Source organism: Zootoca vivipara, chromosome 1 (genome assembly GCF_963506605.1).
Source record: "Zootoca vivipara chromosome 1, rZooViv1.1, whole genome shotgun sequence".
Lineage (NCBI taxonomy): Eukaryota > Metazoa > Chordata > Lepidosauria > Squamata > Lacertidae > Zootoca > Zootoca vivipara.
Window position 1 is genome coordinate 21,105,695 of NC_083276.1, and position 16,457 is coordinate 21,122,151.

The following is a 16,457-nucleotide window of genomic DNA, read 5'->3' on the forward strand; positions in this document are numbered from 1 at the left end:
GAGCAGTTTACAAAATTTAAATGCAATACACACTATACAACAGGGGTGTCAAACTCAAATTCATCGAGGGCCGCATCAGCAGTTTGGTCACCCTCAAAGGGCCGGTTGTATCTGTAGGACTATGTGTCCACTCTTTATTATCATAAATTATTGTCACTGCATTCAATTATTACTGTTTTTTTGTAATAATGTAAGTAATAACTAGCTCTGAAAGCAGAAGCATAGTCAGAATAATGGCAAGTAGATATTCAAATGTACAATTATTGTACAATTTATTGGAAAATGATTTTTGGTAACTGCACTGGGTGGTGGAGGCTCGCTAGGGTTTCATGCAGGACCTTTGCAGAGCTACTAGTACCTGGAGATGCTGGGGTCCTTCTGCATGCAGGACAGATGTTCTGCCAGTGAGCCACCACCCTTCACCAAAGGGACTGGCTGAGGTTGACTCACTGGAGCTGCTCTCCTGGTTCCAGGGTTTAAGGGCCAGAAGTATAAAGCAGCATCCTATGTTTCTGAGGAGAGGGAGAGGGAGGGGAGGGAGGGAGGGAGGGAGGGAGGGAGGAAGAAAAGAGGGAGTGGGAGGGAGGGAGGGAGGGAGGGAGGGAGGAAAGAGGGGAGAGAAAGAAGAGTAGGAAATAAGGAATGGAATAAAGAAGGAAAGAAAAAGAAAGAGGGAGAGAAGAGGGAAAGGGAGAAAGAAGGAAGGAAGTAGAGGGAAAGAAAGAATAAGAATGAGGGAGAGGAAGAAAGATGGGAAGGACGGAAGGAAGGAAGAAAGAAAGAGGGAGCAGGAGGGAGAGAGGAAGGAAAGAGGTGAGAGAAAGAAGAGTAGGAAAGAAGGAATAAAGAAGGAAAGAAAAAGAAAGAGGGAGAGAAGACGGAGATAAAGAAGGAAGGAAGGAGAGGGAAAGAAAGAATAAGAACGAGAGAGAGGAAGAAAGAAAGGGAAGGGGGGGTCGCCGCCTTGATTCAGCGCCAGAAAAGAGCGCGAAGGGACCCCCCCCCAGCCCCAGCTGTTTGTCGGCGCTTTGTCGGCGCGGCGCTTCAGCAGCAAGGTCCCGCTGCTGGGTCCCGCTGGCTGGGGCGCTCGGCGGGCCACATGACGAGGTCTGGCGGGCCGGATTTGGCCCCCGGGCCTTGTGTTTGACACCCATGCTATACAAGATCAGTAAAACCAATATAATCACAAACTAACATTAAAATAGTATAGTTTTTAAAGTCTTATTGCCAGCACATCCAGATTAAAAATGAAGCTCCTGGTTCTTTTGTGTCCAGTGTAAACACAAAAGAAAAGCTTATGTTTCCTGTTCTTATTGTCACCCAGGAAAGAAAAATGCAAGTTATAGAGGAACTGTTGATGTATTGCATTAACATGTCGGTTATATTACGTACATCTTTATCTGTTTTAAGCAAGCTTTTCAACTGACTGTTGAAAGTGAAACTAATAAAATATCCAGTGAAGTATTGGGCAAATATATTTTTAGCAATATCCATTGATGTTCAAGCAGACTTCCACTCATGCACTGGGACTTTTCTTTCTTTCCCTCTGCTCCAGAAGTTCCCCCAACCACCCAGAGCAGATTTTGGGGGCATGCAAGGGATTGTGGAAGGCAGGAGCAGAAGATAACACACCACTTAGATGTCACCCCAGGCCTATTGTTCCCACTGTTTGTTGCATTTCAATAATATGCTTTTTGTTTTGTTTTGGGAAGTAAACTATGGCTTTGTTGATGCATCAGCATGTAAGAATATTGAGTATGCCCGCTGATGCCATTGCAGTTGTATATTCAATACCTTCAGGAGCGCATTGGCTGTGCGTATTTGTGGCTATGGCTAGCTGGTATATCTGGAGACAGCAATGCTGTTATCTCCTTGTCTGGTGATGACTATCATGACAAAAATGAGGTTGCGCATGGGCAGTTTATTGCTCCAGTTCTGTGTCCCAAAAATTCCAGCGCTGAAAAACATGGGCAGTCATTCGGAGATTATTTCTTTCTCCATCTGTGTGATTCACCTATAACAAGTTATTGTGGCGTTTCATTTTCAGGGAACAATCTCTGGTATGTAAGGAAGGGTGATAAGTGCTTTCTCAACAGCTGATTCCTAGCCAGCTGGGGCAGTGGCCCAGGAGTCTTACAACGTTAATCCCCAGTGTCAAGAATCGTGACTCAGCTCTTCCCGGTATGAGCGTTACAGGTCTGCTTTACAAACCTGTCGCCTTGATTATAGTTGACCTCACCCCTCCAGGCCCATGCATGTCAGAAGCCTTTTTAAAATTGAATGCCAAGGTTTTCGGAGGGTTTTTTTATTTTATTTTCAAACAAGGCCTTGTAGCTTACGTAAGAGTTTCAACGGGGCAGCCCTTGTGCTGCTGACTCTATACTGTCAAAGCCCTCTAATCTAATCCAAAACAGGAAGACTGCAAGTAACATAAGTTCAAGAGGAAAAGGATTATAATGCCTCTGTACGTGAGAGGCCTGGTGCTCTATTGTGGCTTAGGAAATTCTGACCGAGTCAGGGTCAAACCATCTATCGATATCTTCTGAGGGAGATGCCTAGGAGAACGCCTGGGGCCTATTCTCGTGTTGCTTTTTATATGCACGTATCTCTTAAAAGCACCACTCGGTGGTTTTGAATGTATCTAATGTGTTCTAAAGAAACTTTATTGATTTAAATGTGTAATGCTTGCTAATAAAAAGAATTCTAGGAAAACAAGGGAGGCTGCATTGCACTGCACGAGACAACTGGCCCATCTGGACCAGTATTTATTGACACTGGCTGGCAGCAGCTTTCGGAAGTCTGGGGAAAAGTTCCTTTCCCCCACGCCTAATTCTTTAGCCAGGGACGAAAACTGGCTGTTTTCTATCACCAAGTTATGGCTCCTGACACAGTGATCTGAAATTTCCCCTCCCCATTATTTCATTTCTCTCTATATATATTTTGACACACCTGTGGCACAGTCCCCTCATAAGAAAGCAAGATCCATTCCTAGTTCCCTTTCTTCTTTCTTTCTTTCTTTGCTCCCTCAACTTTTCTTCCTCACCGCCTCACAAATTATAGAGCCATTTTCCTACTTGTCACACCACCACGGTTTTCTTCTCATGTGCCTTTTTCTTCATGGGTGTCCAGATGCATTTTTTTTCAGAGCTGGGGGGGGGATGTGAAGTAAAACAGTGTTGGGGGGGAGCAAGCTAGTTACTCACATTTTTTTTAAAAAAAAGTCTGGACATTTTGACTTATACTTCAGGTTCTACAAATGCTAGAAACGTAACTCTTTCTTTTTAAAAAAATGAAAGGTGGGAATCTGGGGGTTATGGTTATGGGAGTGCGGCCAGAATTTGTCCCCATGGCCGCCCATGCTTTCCTTGCTCCTATTGGGGCAGCTCTCCCAAATCCATTCCCAGAGTTCTTCCAAGTTCTATCTTGCTTTATTTGTCTCTGTCTCATTTAATTTATCTACATTCCCTCCCAATATCTTTCTAGAGGTGTTATTTTTCTCTCCCCTGCCCCCCCATTTAATCTTTGCCTCATTTCTGTTTCATTGCACTTATAAGATACCCTCTGACCTTCCCTCAGCCACTGACACCCCCCGTTTGGTTTGCATCTCAGTCTCTGAAGAGCTCATCATATAAATAAAAGTGAATTTCCAAAAAAATTTAAGGAGGCAGTTTCCTGATTACACACATGTGCCCTTCACGCTTGATGAGGTGTGTATGTGTTTAGTATTCAGGATAGGCATATACAAGAATAAACTAGTAAAATGAGAATCTGCCTTTAGGCTTGGAATATCTTGAATTCCTTTCCAACCCCCATGACAGCATATCTGGTAGTCATACGACAACCGCAACTACTGTCGTTTTCTGCTTAAGTCATTTTGTACCCATAACATGCAGTGTTCTGTGTGTCATGTTACACTTATTTTTGGAGGAAAATATGATTCTCCTGTTGACGTTATGTTAACATTATGCACGGTTCTGCTTTCTGAGAATGTGGAGTCAAAGCTTTCACATTCCCTCTTGAGTCCCGAGGGGGAAGGAGGCAGGGTTAGAAACTCAGATATATAAGCTCATTGACAAATGGCTCCTTAAACCTAGATTAGGGCTGCCACAACGGTATGTCCAGGTGCCATTCCCTGCCCAGTGGAGATGATGATGATGATGATGAATTTAATTTCTGCAGCGCTTTATATTTTAAAGAAAAAACCTCAGAGCGGTTTGCAACACATTAAAACATCAAATAAAACAATCCAGAATAAAACAAATTCAAGCTTCAAGCAAAATATTTGAGATCCTCCTCTGTGACATTTTGCTTTCCCCATATTTATTCGGTGTCGGGCTAGGACCTGGGAGATCAGGGTTCAAACCCCCACTCAATTATGAAGCTCACTGGGTGATATTGGGCCTCTTAACCCACAGGGCTGTTGTAGGAATTAGCTGAGGGGGTGGGTGAACCGTATACTCATTGGAGGAAAAGGTGGGATTTAAATGCAATAAATAAGCTCTTCTATTTACTAGCTTAAGAAAGCTGGAGGGGCCAGCCAGATGGAGGTGTTAGTCGCCAACCTGGCACCCAGAGATCTCCATGTGGTTGCAATTGGACCCACGCCAGTAGCAAAACGCGCCTGGCTAATTTCTAACACTTGGAGGGAAGGAGATCATGACTGAAAGACAAGGCAGATATATGACTGCCCTAGAGCTGTAAATCAGGGGTGGGGAACCTGTAGCATTCCAGATATTGGATTCCAACTCCCATTTTCCCTGACTGTTGCCCATTCAGACTGGAATTGGTGAGAGTTGGGGCCCAAGAAGAGCTGGAGTTCCCGCCCCTGCTAAAATTAATTCAACAGCAGATTTTTCTTTTAACAAAGAAAGCCGATTAGGTGATTTTTTTTTTTGCCTCCTTTGGTTTTCAAAGGTGAAACTTGTGCATTTCAATTAGAAGAAGGCTACATCAGAATTATTAAGCAGCTGTGAATAATTTAGAAACCAAATCAAAATAGTTGTCCTTCACAGTGACCACATTTTCTTACTGTTTGGTGTAAGAAATTAGTGGACGTAAGCAGTCAAGAATCACCTGCCTTTTTCATTTGAACTTTGATTTTTTTTATTTTGCACTGGAATATGCACTAGTAAATTAGTGAATACATTTTGTTAACTGGCACCGTAAAGAACTTTCAGAAACACCTTAAATATATCGGCCATCAGTTTGTTGCTATTTGCTCCATTTGAAAGCATAATAAAAATATGTGATGGGGTGCTTAGGGACATGTGTCACTTTTCAAAAATGTCTTCATGGTTGGTGATTTCTACCCTCATCTTGTTGCCAGCTTGCTAATTACAGTATAAGCATCTAATAGCCTGACATGCTTCAGATAATATAGAAATAAGAATAATGTATGCCACAGTTGTATGTTTCTACTGATTGATTTATTAGCAAATACTGGATATTCAGCTATGTTTTAGTCAGAGTGGAACCCTTGAAATGAATGGACCTAACCCTGCCCATTAATTCCAGTGTGTTTGATAAAACCTACCAGAATACCTCTCACGGTCTTTCAGTATTAAGATATTGCAGTTATTATTTTATAGATTTCTAGTCTGTATTTTAATGATTTGTTGTCATCCTAAAAAGCCAATATTAAGATTCCAATATTTAAAATAGCGGCAAAAACAATTAACAACAATAAAATAATCTAGAATAAAATGGTTCTTAAAAATGACAGCCATAAAAACAACTGAATGTAGACTAAAATAATAATAATAATAATAAATATTTGGAGCTTTACTCCAAGGGCAGTCTGATGGGGGTGGGGGGTGGGGATATATTGCAGCAGACCTTTCAATAGCCATAGGAGGTCCTCCTTCTTTTGAACTTGGAGTAGAAACATTCAAGTCTGCAAAAGTTCTATTCACTGGGTTGGCCATGCTCCTAAAAATCTGCCATTCATGTCTAGAAAGTTTAGAATGATATTTTTCTCCTGCATCTGTATGTAATGTCAGGTCGTAGACAGTTCAGTTCCCCCCAGCCTGGAATATGCTGTTTCTTAAAAAAGAAACTAAGGCAATAGCTGAATTTAATTTCTTAATAAATAACCGTATTTTTCTACCTTTTCTTTTTCAGGAAAAGAGGAATAGAAGTTATACAGGTGAGTACAATTGTTTTCCCATCCCCCAATTCTTTAAAGGGGGTTTCTTTCTAAATCTCTTTATATTTGGTATCACTGCCTTTCAAGTTTTCCATGCTTTGCGGTGGCGGACTTGTACTTCTAATGCTGGATTACAGATAGGTTTCATTCAGTCATAGTATTGCAATTATGAGGTGGAAGCAGGCATTGCAGAAAACAACAACACATGGTTTCCAGGGCACACAGCCAGTGTGGTGTAGTGGTTAAGAGCGGTAGACTTGTAATCTGGTGAACTGGGTTCCCGTCTCCACTCCTCCACATGCAGCTACTGGGTGACCTTGGGCTAGTCACACTTCTTTAAGTCTCTCAGCCCCACTCAATTCACAGAGTGTTTTTTGTGGGAGAGGAAGGGAAAGGAGAATGTTAGCCGCTTTGAGACTCCTTTGGGTAGTGATAAAGCGGGATATCAAATCCAAACCCTCCTCCTCCTCCTCCTCCTCCTCCTCCTCCTCCTCCTCCTCCTCCTCCTCCTCCTCCTCCTCCTCCTCCTCCTCCTTCTTCTTCTTCTTCTTCTTCTTCTGGCACTCAAATTATGAGAACAAACATAGGGAGCTCTTAGTGCAGTTCTCAGTATCTCCTTCTGGCTCCACCTATTTGTAGCCAAATCATGCCCTCCAGCAGCCTTTTAAAAATTGGGTCTAAGGGGGCAGCCTCCCTCTGCCACCCTGTAATCCTGGTACTATGGTTATTCCCCCTGTCCTGCCTTTCCCTTGTAATGTGGTGATGAAAAACACAATGGGATTTTTACCACGTGTGATGGGGAGAAGAGGAGAGATTAGGCAGAACGTCGCAGGAGAAGCCATCTGTTGTTGCCAGTGCCTTATCTACACCCAAAGAGTAATATTCATTGTTAGTCATACTTTGAGCAAAGGCATCGAAATCAGCGGATTTAAGTTGTTGAGGTCCATTGACTTCCATGAGTCTACTCTGAGTATGGTTGATGTTGGAGATCACCCAAAGACTTAAGGGAAGGGGGAGGTGGGAACCCTATTATGAATGAATGCACAAAATGTGCCAGTGGAAAGAACAGAAAACAAAATACTCAACAATAGGCTGTTATAAATGTCTTCAAGCATCTGGACTTGGCTAATGTCAGAAGGTCTACAGTGCTTTACAACCCGTTGCCCTGACTCAGTAGGAGTCACCCGGTGAAGTCTGCTTTAATTAAAAATTGTAATCCTTGGCTCCAGTCATCCTTCTAATTCTTGGAGCTCAAAAATAGGGCAGCAGTTCTCACTGAATGAAGAATCCGGATCCATGACTAATATTGATTGGCTGGAGATGGTGTACAGTGACTGGTGTCGGTTCTTTTCTTTTTTTCCCTTCTGAGTTCCAGCGACATTAGTGCAAAGCAAAGGTTTAGCTGTAAAGGGATGGAGTATAATTTTTTCAGTGCCTCGTAGTAAAAAAACACACAACTTCCATTATCGCTAGTGAATCCTGTTTGAAGATTATTATTCAAGAACAAAATTTTGTACTTCAGAATAAGTGTAATAGTTACAAAAGCATGGGGGGGAGATGCTTACAGTTGTTTGTGGAACTGGAGATGCTACTTGGAGAAAATAACCAGAAGAAATGGCTAAAGCTCTTCTCGCTTTCAATTCAGAGGGGCTAGTTTTATGAGAATCTACCGTGTTTCTCCAAAAATAAGACACCGTCTTATATTTATTTTTCCTCCAAAAAAAACACAACAAAACACGGTGGCGTATTTTCAGGGGATGTCTTATTTTTGGCTTATTTTCGGGGTATGGCTTATTTTCGGAGAAACACGGTACCTACAGCGTGTTTTCATGGAAGAACGTCCTTCCCACTCTGCAAACAGGGCCCTATGCCCTGTTTCTTGGTGTCATTCACTCAAAAGACATCTCAGGGTTAGGCTCAGGTGTGTCATACTGGAGCCTGATTGTCCTCTCTTCCCAAAATGGATAGCAAAACCTCAGATTATTATTGCATGAGGATAAATGAATTGCTTTTGTCAAATTGCTCATAAACTGTTGCAACATTTCATAGCAGAACAATTTTATGTGTTCAGAGAGGCAGTACTGGTGCCTTATCACTGCAGATCACTGTTCATCTCGAACAGGAATTTATGAAATCTCAAATCTAGGAGCAGAAGCTGCAAGTGCTTTTCCACCTTTCAGTTTGGATTGGCATTTCTGTGTAAATGCATACACCAAGAATACATTTTGAAGAGCTTGCTGAAAATTCTGAGAAATCAAAATAGGTTGGATTCAAATTGAAACTTGCAACTCATCTTGAAGTTGTAATAGGAATATATTAATAGATACTATTCTTAAAGATTTATCTGTTTTTACTTAACATGCTGTGCTTCCATCAGAAATATGACCCATCGGAACATATAGAAGTCAGAGTATTTGTCTATCTAAACTCAAAATACTCTGAACACAGATTGGCAGGTTCTCTGTAGAATTTCAGATGGGTGTTTTCCAGTCCTAGTAGAGATGGCAGGGGTTGAAAAGGGGACCCTTTGCATGTAAAACTGCCCTTTTCCAAGCAGATGCCCTCTAGATAATGTATAACTGCAGCTCCCGCCACCCCTCACCCGCATGGCCAACAGCTGGGATTATGGGAATTTTATTCCAACAATATCCAGAGGGCACCAGTTTGGGGAAGGCTTACATAAAACATGTGTTCTACCACTGAGCCAAGGCTTCTCCTCAAGGCAGCTTACAAAATTCATATATAACTCAGGCAAACTAAAAACATCACAGAGGCATGCAAAAGTGCAGAGGATCAGTTTAAATAGCCTTCTCTGCTAACAAAGAAAAATTAACTGGCCAGTCCAAAGAGGGAGATTCTTATCAAGCAGGTGCTGTTAAGACAGCTCTTGCACATAAAAATAGTCTTGCTTTTGGTGATGAATTTGAACAACTTTTTTCCCCCGGCCACAGTTGTAGTCTTAATTTGGGATTCCTGCCCTGCTAAATTAGCAGATTTGCCCTTTTAAACTCTGTTCCAATTCTAGCTTGATCTACAGTGGTACCTCTACTTACGAATAACTCTACTTACGAATTTTTCTACTTACGAATGGAGCTCCGTCCGCCATCTTGGATGCAGTTTAGATAGGATTTTTTCTACTTACGAATTTTTAGATAGGGTTGCTTCGACTTACGATTTTTGTCTCCCAATGCATTCCTATGGGAATCGACTTACAAATTTTTTCGACTTACAAATGTGCGTTCGGAACGCATTAAATTTGTAAGTAGAGGTACCACTGTAATAGTATCCTCCCCAATGTGTCAACTCTCTAATGCACGTCCTTCTGTCACAAGAACAGTCCTGCTTGGATCAGGCCAGAAGTCCATCTAAGTCCAACATCCTGTTCTCTCCATGGCCATGCCTAGGGGATTCCGAAACTGAGTGCCAGAATGCTTTCCCCAGTTGTTACTGGTATTCAAAGGCACAAGGCCTCCAACAGTGGACACAAAACTTAGACATTGTGGCTAGTAGCCACTGATAGTCATTTCCTCCATTAAATTGGTCTCAAATTCTTTTAAAACCATCCAAGTTGGAAGCCATGACTGCTTCTTGTGGAAGTGAATTCCAGAGGTTAACTACGCACTGTATGAAGAAGTGCTTTCTTTTGTCTGTCCTGAGTCTTCCAGCATTCAGCTTCATTGGATAGCTTCTTTGTGAACATCCTCCCACTCCACCCCGCCATTGGGTGCAGCATTGGCCAATGAAAGCTTTCTATTATCTTTAAATGCAAAATAGGTTATAGTTCAGTAGCAGCCATGAGACAGGAGAAAAAACTTGGCCACCGCCAACGCTCTGCAGTATTGAATATACCATGCCTGCTTGGCTTGTGCAAATATTTGTTCTCATGATACGGCACCGCTTCATAAATATCTACTAAGTTTGTGACACAAAATTGCTGGCCACAATGGGAAGATGTTGTTTCTCTGCTACTGGAACCGTTCTGCATGCTGTGGGTGCAAATGCTGAAGGTTGCTGTACAGCACACTGAAAGGATTTAATTGGGTATTTTCACACCAGTTACTTCTGAAAATGGTAAACTCTTTAACTGTGGTTCATGTACCCTGTCACGTACCCCGCCTCTAGATTACAATATCCCAGTCTTAGTGAAGCGGTAGGGGGTGCATTTGTGTTAAGCAATAGGCTTGCATTTGTTCCAGGATTATATCCTCCTGATCTATACTTAGAAGATGCTGGCGGCCGCTGCTGCTGCTGACAACAACTATAGTTCCGTATGTCTGGAGTCCTCTATTCTGTGTAGCCTGCTAGACAGGCTAGCAGGTTTACTTAGAAAAACTCCCTATCTAAAACAAAACAAAACACTGAGGGTGTGATCTGCTTGTACTGGCATCGTACCACCCATATACAGAAGCGGTGGTGGCACCCAGATTGTGGAACACCCTCCTCTTAGGTGCATGATTTGCACTGACACTACAATCCTTTCAGTGCCAGATTGAAACTTCTATTTGTGTGTGTTTGTCTGGACATTTTAAAGCATTGGTTATGCCATCCAAGTCTGCTTCTATTTCTTTGGTTGTTTAGAATTGGTATAACTAGATTAGTCATGCCCATTTCATAGCGCCGTGCTATGCGTAGGGGTGATGATCAATTTATAAAAGTACTTGCCACAAATTTAAAATTAAAAAGATTAAAATGTTGCTTCATAGAGGATTGTTTTTTCCTCTTCCCCCTCAACCTTTGCATACATATGACCCTGTGCACCTCCATCATCATCACCATCACTGAATTAACATCTGAATCTCCTTCCACAAATATGTCCCAAGGCGATTTATGGACATACTCTTAAAAACAGTGCTCCAAATTTACTGTTGCTGGTTGTTGTTGTTGTTGTTGTTTTAAAAAAAGAACACAGAGAAAATCTCCATCCTTTTAAAACAGCTGGATTCATCAGAAAGCTTCGAAGAAGTGCGTTTATCTTTAGCCAAAGTCAAAATACCGATGAAAACAGTTTGCACTAATTGTTGCCAGGCAACGGTTATTTTTGTGAAATGTTGAGGGCTTTACTTTTGTGTGAAACATTAGTAGAATAAGCAAAGAACAGCAGAATATATCCAAGGAAAGGGAGCTTATAAAATACATATCTAATAACGTATACATAGAGACTCGTCTGGAAGCCCTCCAAGCCAAGCACAGTTTGAAGGATGTTGGTGAACTGTGTCCCTAGGATCAGGGGAATGGTATTTAGTTTTCTTTGCCTTGCGTGCCAGTGGCTTAAGAGAAAAAGGCACTTTTTTCTAGGATAGTTTAACTCAGGCTTCAGTGAATGATGATGATGATGATGATGATTATGTTAGCAGCATTTATATTCTGCCCTTTAGCCAAAAAGGCTCTTAGAGTGACTTACAGAACTCCATTCTAAGACAGTCCCTGCAGGGCATACAAGGAAAGAAGACTGGGAGGGATGAGGAGAAAGCAAGCTCAGACACACATTTTAAAGTGATTCTTGGTGGGTTGTCCTTGAGTAGAGAGCAGTCCTTCCCCAGAAACAACCCGCCATCAGATCCGAGAGTGGAGCTGGTGACCACATCCAGATCAGGAGAACAGATCAGGCCCTGCCAGAGTCCTCCTCTCAGACAGCTGTCTCAGTGGCAGTTAGAATCCTCACAGGAGGGGGTTGATGACACTAAATCTTCCTTTCATGCCATTGGCAAACATATTGGGGCAACCATTTTGTGTGGGGGTTCCATTCCTGACTCCCTGGCCTGACCCTGTTATGCCCTTGGTGGCTGTGCATCAGTTGGACACACACAAAATGGTCAGTGGTCGCCACCTGTAGATGGTATACGTGCCCCAGAAAGCTTGACTTTAACAAATGAATAGGCTTCTCAACTTTGCATAAGGTTGCTGCAACCATTTTTCACTCTCTTGTGCCACCTCACATCCATCTTCCCAAAGATAAAAGCCCACAGGGTTGTGTTATATCCCACAACTTTCAGCATGAATGCTGTAGTGGCAGTTAATAAGAAGATGAAAAAGAATGCAAGCATGCCATAAATTGGTGGAAGGCAACAAATAAAATGCAACCAATAACTCCTCATTTGCTTATTTATCAGAATTTGAGAACAGTTCCTCTAGGGATATGTGGCAAATTTGTGTGTGTGTGTGTGTGTGTGTGTGTGTGTGTGTTTTAAAAGGGCTATTCCAGGAGCTTTGTGTGTTGTAGTTCTTTAGGAGTATAAAATGTGGTGATGCCTCAGTCTGGATTCTCAGCTTTGTTTTAAAGTTTCTTAAAATAGCATTTTAGGATTGTGTGGATATACTGGAAAGTGTGTGTGTGTGTGTGTGTGTGTGTGTGTTATCATCTTCGATCTAAGAAACAGAGTGGTAGCAAAACATAATTTACCATGGTTAGAAATTAAATTGCATAAGTTGCCTGGGTGGAGAATTTTAATTTTTTTTAAACACAGAATGCTTACAGCTCCTTCTCACCCATAGTCTCTGTACAAGCAGAAGATGGTAAAATGGTCCTTGAATTTTTCAGATGTTGCTACAGCCACAAAGCATGGAGAGTGAAAAATGAAAATGATGCACACAAGTTCTCAGAAATTCCAAAGTGCGATCTGCCCCTCGCTATAAACAGCACCGAAACATCTGGTCTGCAGTAGCTAAGGGGAACATGCAGATAGACCCAAAAAAACTCATGCTTGAAAACAGGAATGCTGTCATTGGTTTTGCTTTTTAAGGAACAGATGCCTCTTTCTTCGATGGCTGACCCACCCTAAAAGTTCTCAGTAGCAAATAGATGAAGAAATAATAAAGGGCCAGTGCCATTGTGGTTGTAAAATGAGAAATCACCTTGGTGACTGACTGATCCAGGGGGTGATGTTGGACAGTTATACTATCAATATTTTTCAGACAACCGATTAGTTTGCATGTATGTGCTGCAAACTCAGTGGTTCCAAATACTAGTAGGTTAGAACATAGTGGTACTATTTGTGCAACCTGCTCCTGCTCTCCTTATCTTCCATCCCCAAGGTGGAAGTTATCACGGAGCTAGGATAACTTTCAGTTCAAACACAACAGATTCATTCACCCCATACTGGAAATTTGTAGGCCATTCTTCCAGTAGGCCAAAGAGTCATTATTTCAGTTGTTGGCAGAGACTCCCAATTCTTGCCCCTCTCATTGACCAACACACTAATGCCAGGCAGAAGCTAGTTATTTATAGTGGCTTTGAAAGAATCCGCTGAAGAATGGATAGAAAAGACATCATTCAGGGGAGCTGATAGGATATAGGATCATATTATAAGGAAAACCAAATAGAAGAACATTGACTGGTTGTGCAAATAAAGGAAAGCTTTTAAGTCTTGTTGACAGTAGCATGGAGTCTTGTGGTTTAAATGCATGCAAAATAGTTTGCTGCTATAAAATCATTTTATAGAAAAATCTTAATGTACCCAGTAGGTGTTGCCTTGCAAGGGGAAGGGCCATCACGCTACTAGAACCCAAATTTAATGAAACTGAATGTTGGAAGAGTTAGGACAGACCCTGCAAGATGTAATGATGGCCTCCAACATGGATGGATTTGGATAAGATAGTGTGCTAGACATCTCCCCAGAGGCTGTATTGGTAGCAGCATCAAGATCAGTATGACAATTTTGTCCTCAAAGTACCTAGCTAACTTTTCACAGCAGGCCTTTGATGGTTACAATGCCCCACAAAGTAGGGCAGGTAGTACCAGGTTTCCCACCACCCGAAAGAGCTCTGCTGAGCAGCTTCTTGAGGACACAGTGGAGACAGCAACGTGGACCTTTTTTGCTGCAAGGATCACTATCTTGATAGTTTTGGCTGTGCTTTTTAATGGCTGTTCAGTCAGCTTCACACTGAGTTTTGCACCACTTCCTCTCTAACTGTAGCCTGTCCTGCTTCCCTGCTAAAACTTTGGGTTGTGCAGAAGGAATGGTGTTAATTAGCAGAGTACCCATAAAGAAAGAATTTAAGCATCCTCAGACAACATCACCCATGCCAGGTTTATCGAAGATGAGAAGTTCCTGCTGGAGCCTTCTAGACAATGCTGGTGCATAAGAAGTTGAAAAAAAAAACCTGTTTATAATTTGAGTCAATTAAGCAAGCAGTGCACCCTTGGTATGTTCCATTTAAAGAACAGCACTGTAAAAGTTACATAAGTATGATAGCCACATGAACACTTCTGATCTCAGTATCTTCTGCATTGGTTCTCATTCGTGATCTCTGTGAATTGGAGGGCTATAAAGTCAAGTGCTGTTTATGAGGGGTTGTGCTAAGGCTTTTCATTTTGATTAAAACCAATATTGATCATAGTAGATTGTAAATGTTAATTTCCCTTGACTCCCGGTGGATTGAGGTTTCGGCGCCTTTCTTTATTGGATCTCTCAAGGTTATGTACGGCCTTGTGTGCATGCATTTCCAAATGGTGACATAGCAACCGGGTATGCTACAATGATGGACAACATGGCAAGAGCAAGGGTGGATGATGAAAGCCTGAAACTTATAAAGAAACTTCTCCAGTTAGGTAACAGAAGTAAAAACTTCGCTTGAAATAAAAGTAAAGAAATTGCTTGACTTGGGTTTTAAAAGTTGTGCATTTGGTATTCCTCAAATGTCATTGAAACATAACTTCTTATAGTCTGCTTATTATTTTCCCTGTCTCTTCAACACAATTCTTCAAGTTTTTCGTCGCAGTGTGTAAACACTGGGCAATAGTAGCCAGAGCTGTATACAACCTCAAGGAGGCCTTGCTTTGATCATCAGGGTTTTAACTAAATCCAGCATGACATACTAGGCAGAGATTGAGCCAAAGCAGATCATTCAACAAGCCAGCTCTTATAGGAACCCATGGGGTGGGTTGAAGAGTGTGCGTGTGTGAAGGATCCTTTGTAAATCGGTGTTTGCATGTTTTGTTTTGTTTTTAGATGAGCCTTACTAATATAACTAAGGCAAAACATTTGGTCAAATGAAGGGCAGATCACCAGACATGTGAATAAGTAGGTTAGAAAAACCTGTTTCAAGCCATGATTTCCCTAATATCGAGTCCAGTAGGCTGCTCCTAGTGTTGCATGAGTTGAAGTTCCACATGCATAACAGGACTTTCCCCCTTTTCTCCTAACCATTAGTTTGTTTGTATATGCACAGCTTAGCATAGATGAACAAAAACATAATTCAGCCAAAATGAAACACTTTCTTTTGTTGGAAACCTATGGATTGCAAGTTTTAAGCGGTTACAGGTAGGTAGCCGAGTTGGTCTGAGTCGAAGCAAAATAAAAAAATTCCTTCAGTAGCACCTTAAAGACCAACTAAGTTTTTATTTTGGTATGAGCTTTCGTGTGCATGCACACTTCTTCAGATCAGTTTATTTTTAAGTTTTAAGCAGTTTATTTAATCTCGCCTATTGAACGTGCTTAGCTTCGTTGGATTGTTCCCAAAGACTTTTGTTTACGATTAATAAAAAGTCTCCAAGGGCATGCTGATCTAGTTCTTCTCTTTGCTCCAGCACAACAACATTTTCCAAAGAGGATCTAATAAAATAAAAAATCCAGTGGTAGATTTATTATAATAGATTTATTGTAAACAAAATCCTTTGCTTTCTTGATCTTATTCCTGATTGTCCACCAGTGGAAGCCATTTGGGGTCTCTGGCTACCATTTTCAGATAGAGATTAGCTTTGTTATGATTGCCCTGGGTTGTTGTTTTTTTGGTTTTTTTTTTGATAGAACATTAGATCATTTTAAAGGAGCCTGTATTTTGGCAGCCGTTGCTATGTTTTTAATATCTCCATCCCCCCATTCTAGTATATATGTATCACTTGGGGCAGCTTACAGCATATTGAAATTAAAAACAACATAGAATATTACATAAGACACAGGGCAACCGGTAGAAAATTATTTAAGTCTTATAAAATAGAAGCCTGTTGGAATACAAAGCTATTAAATTGCTGGCAAAGGACACAGAGAGAGGGTGCCAGCTGCATTTCACGTGGCAAGGTTTTCCATAATCTGGGTGCAGCCACTGAGAAGGTTCTCTCTCATTTTGTGTCGTTATTGTTAGGGGTCCTTCCCCCCCCCAATTTTTTTATAAAGGGTGGGAAACCATGGTAACAAATTTCCCTGTCACCTCATGATGATAAGCAGAAGTAGTGCCATCATTCTTCCTGTTCAGAATTTGTGCACTTTGCTATAATGGATTGCAGTCTCGCCCTGTGTGTTGTTTCTCATCCCTTGAAAATGCCAGAAGAACCAAAGCTAGGGAAACGTGTGTGTGTGTGCGCGCGCTGCGCGCA

General features: G+C 41.6%; 1 protein-coding gene across 3 annotated transcripts in view; it reads left to right on the plus strand.

The window, feature by feature from the left end:
* Positions 1-16,457, plus strand: part of ITPK1 (inositol-tetrakisphosphate 1-kinase) — a 132,554-nt gene that overhangs the window by 26,667 nt on the left and 89,430 nt on the right. For all 3 annotated transcript variants that reach the window (XR_009557237.1, XM_060272245.1, XM_035107068.2), the window contains exon 3: positions 6,121-6,145. Coding sequence is in view for 2 of the 3 variants with exons in the window: in XM_060272245.1 (XP_060128228.1) it covers positions 6,121-6,145 (25 nt within the window). In the remaining variant the exon portion in view is untranslated. The remainder of the gene's footprint in view (positions 1-6,120; positions 6,146-16,457) is intronic.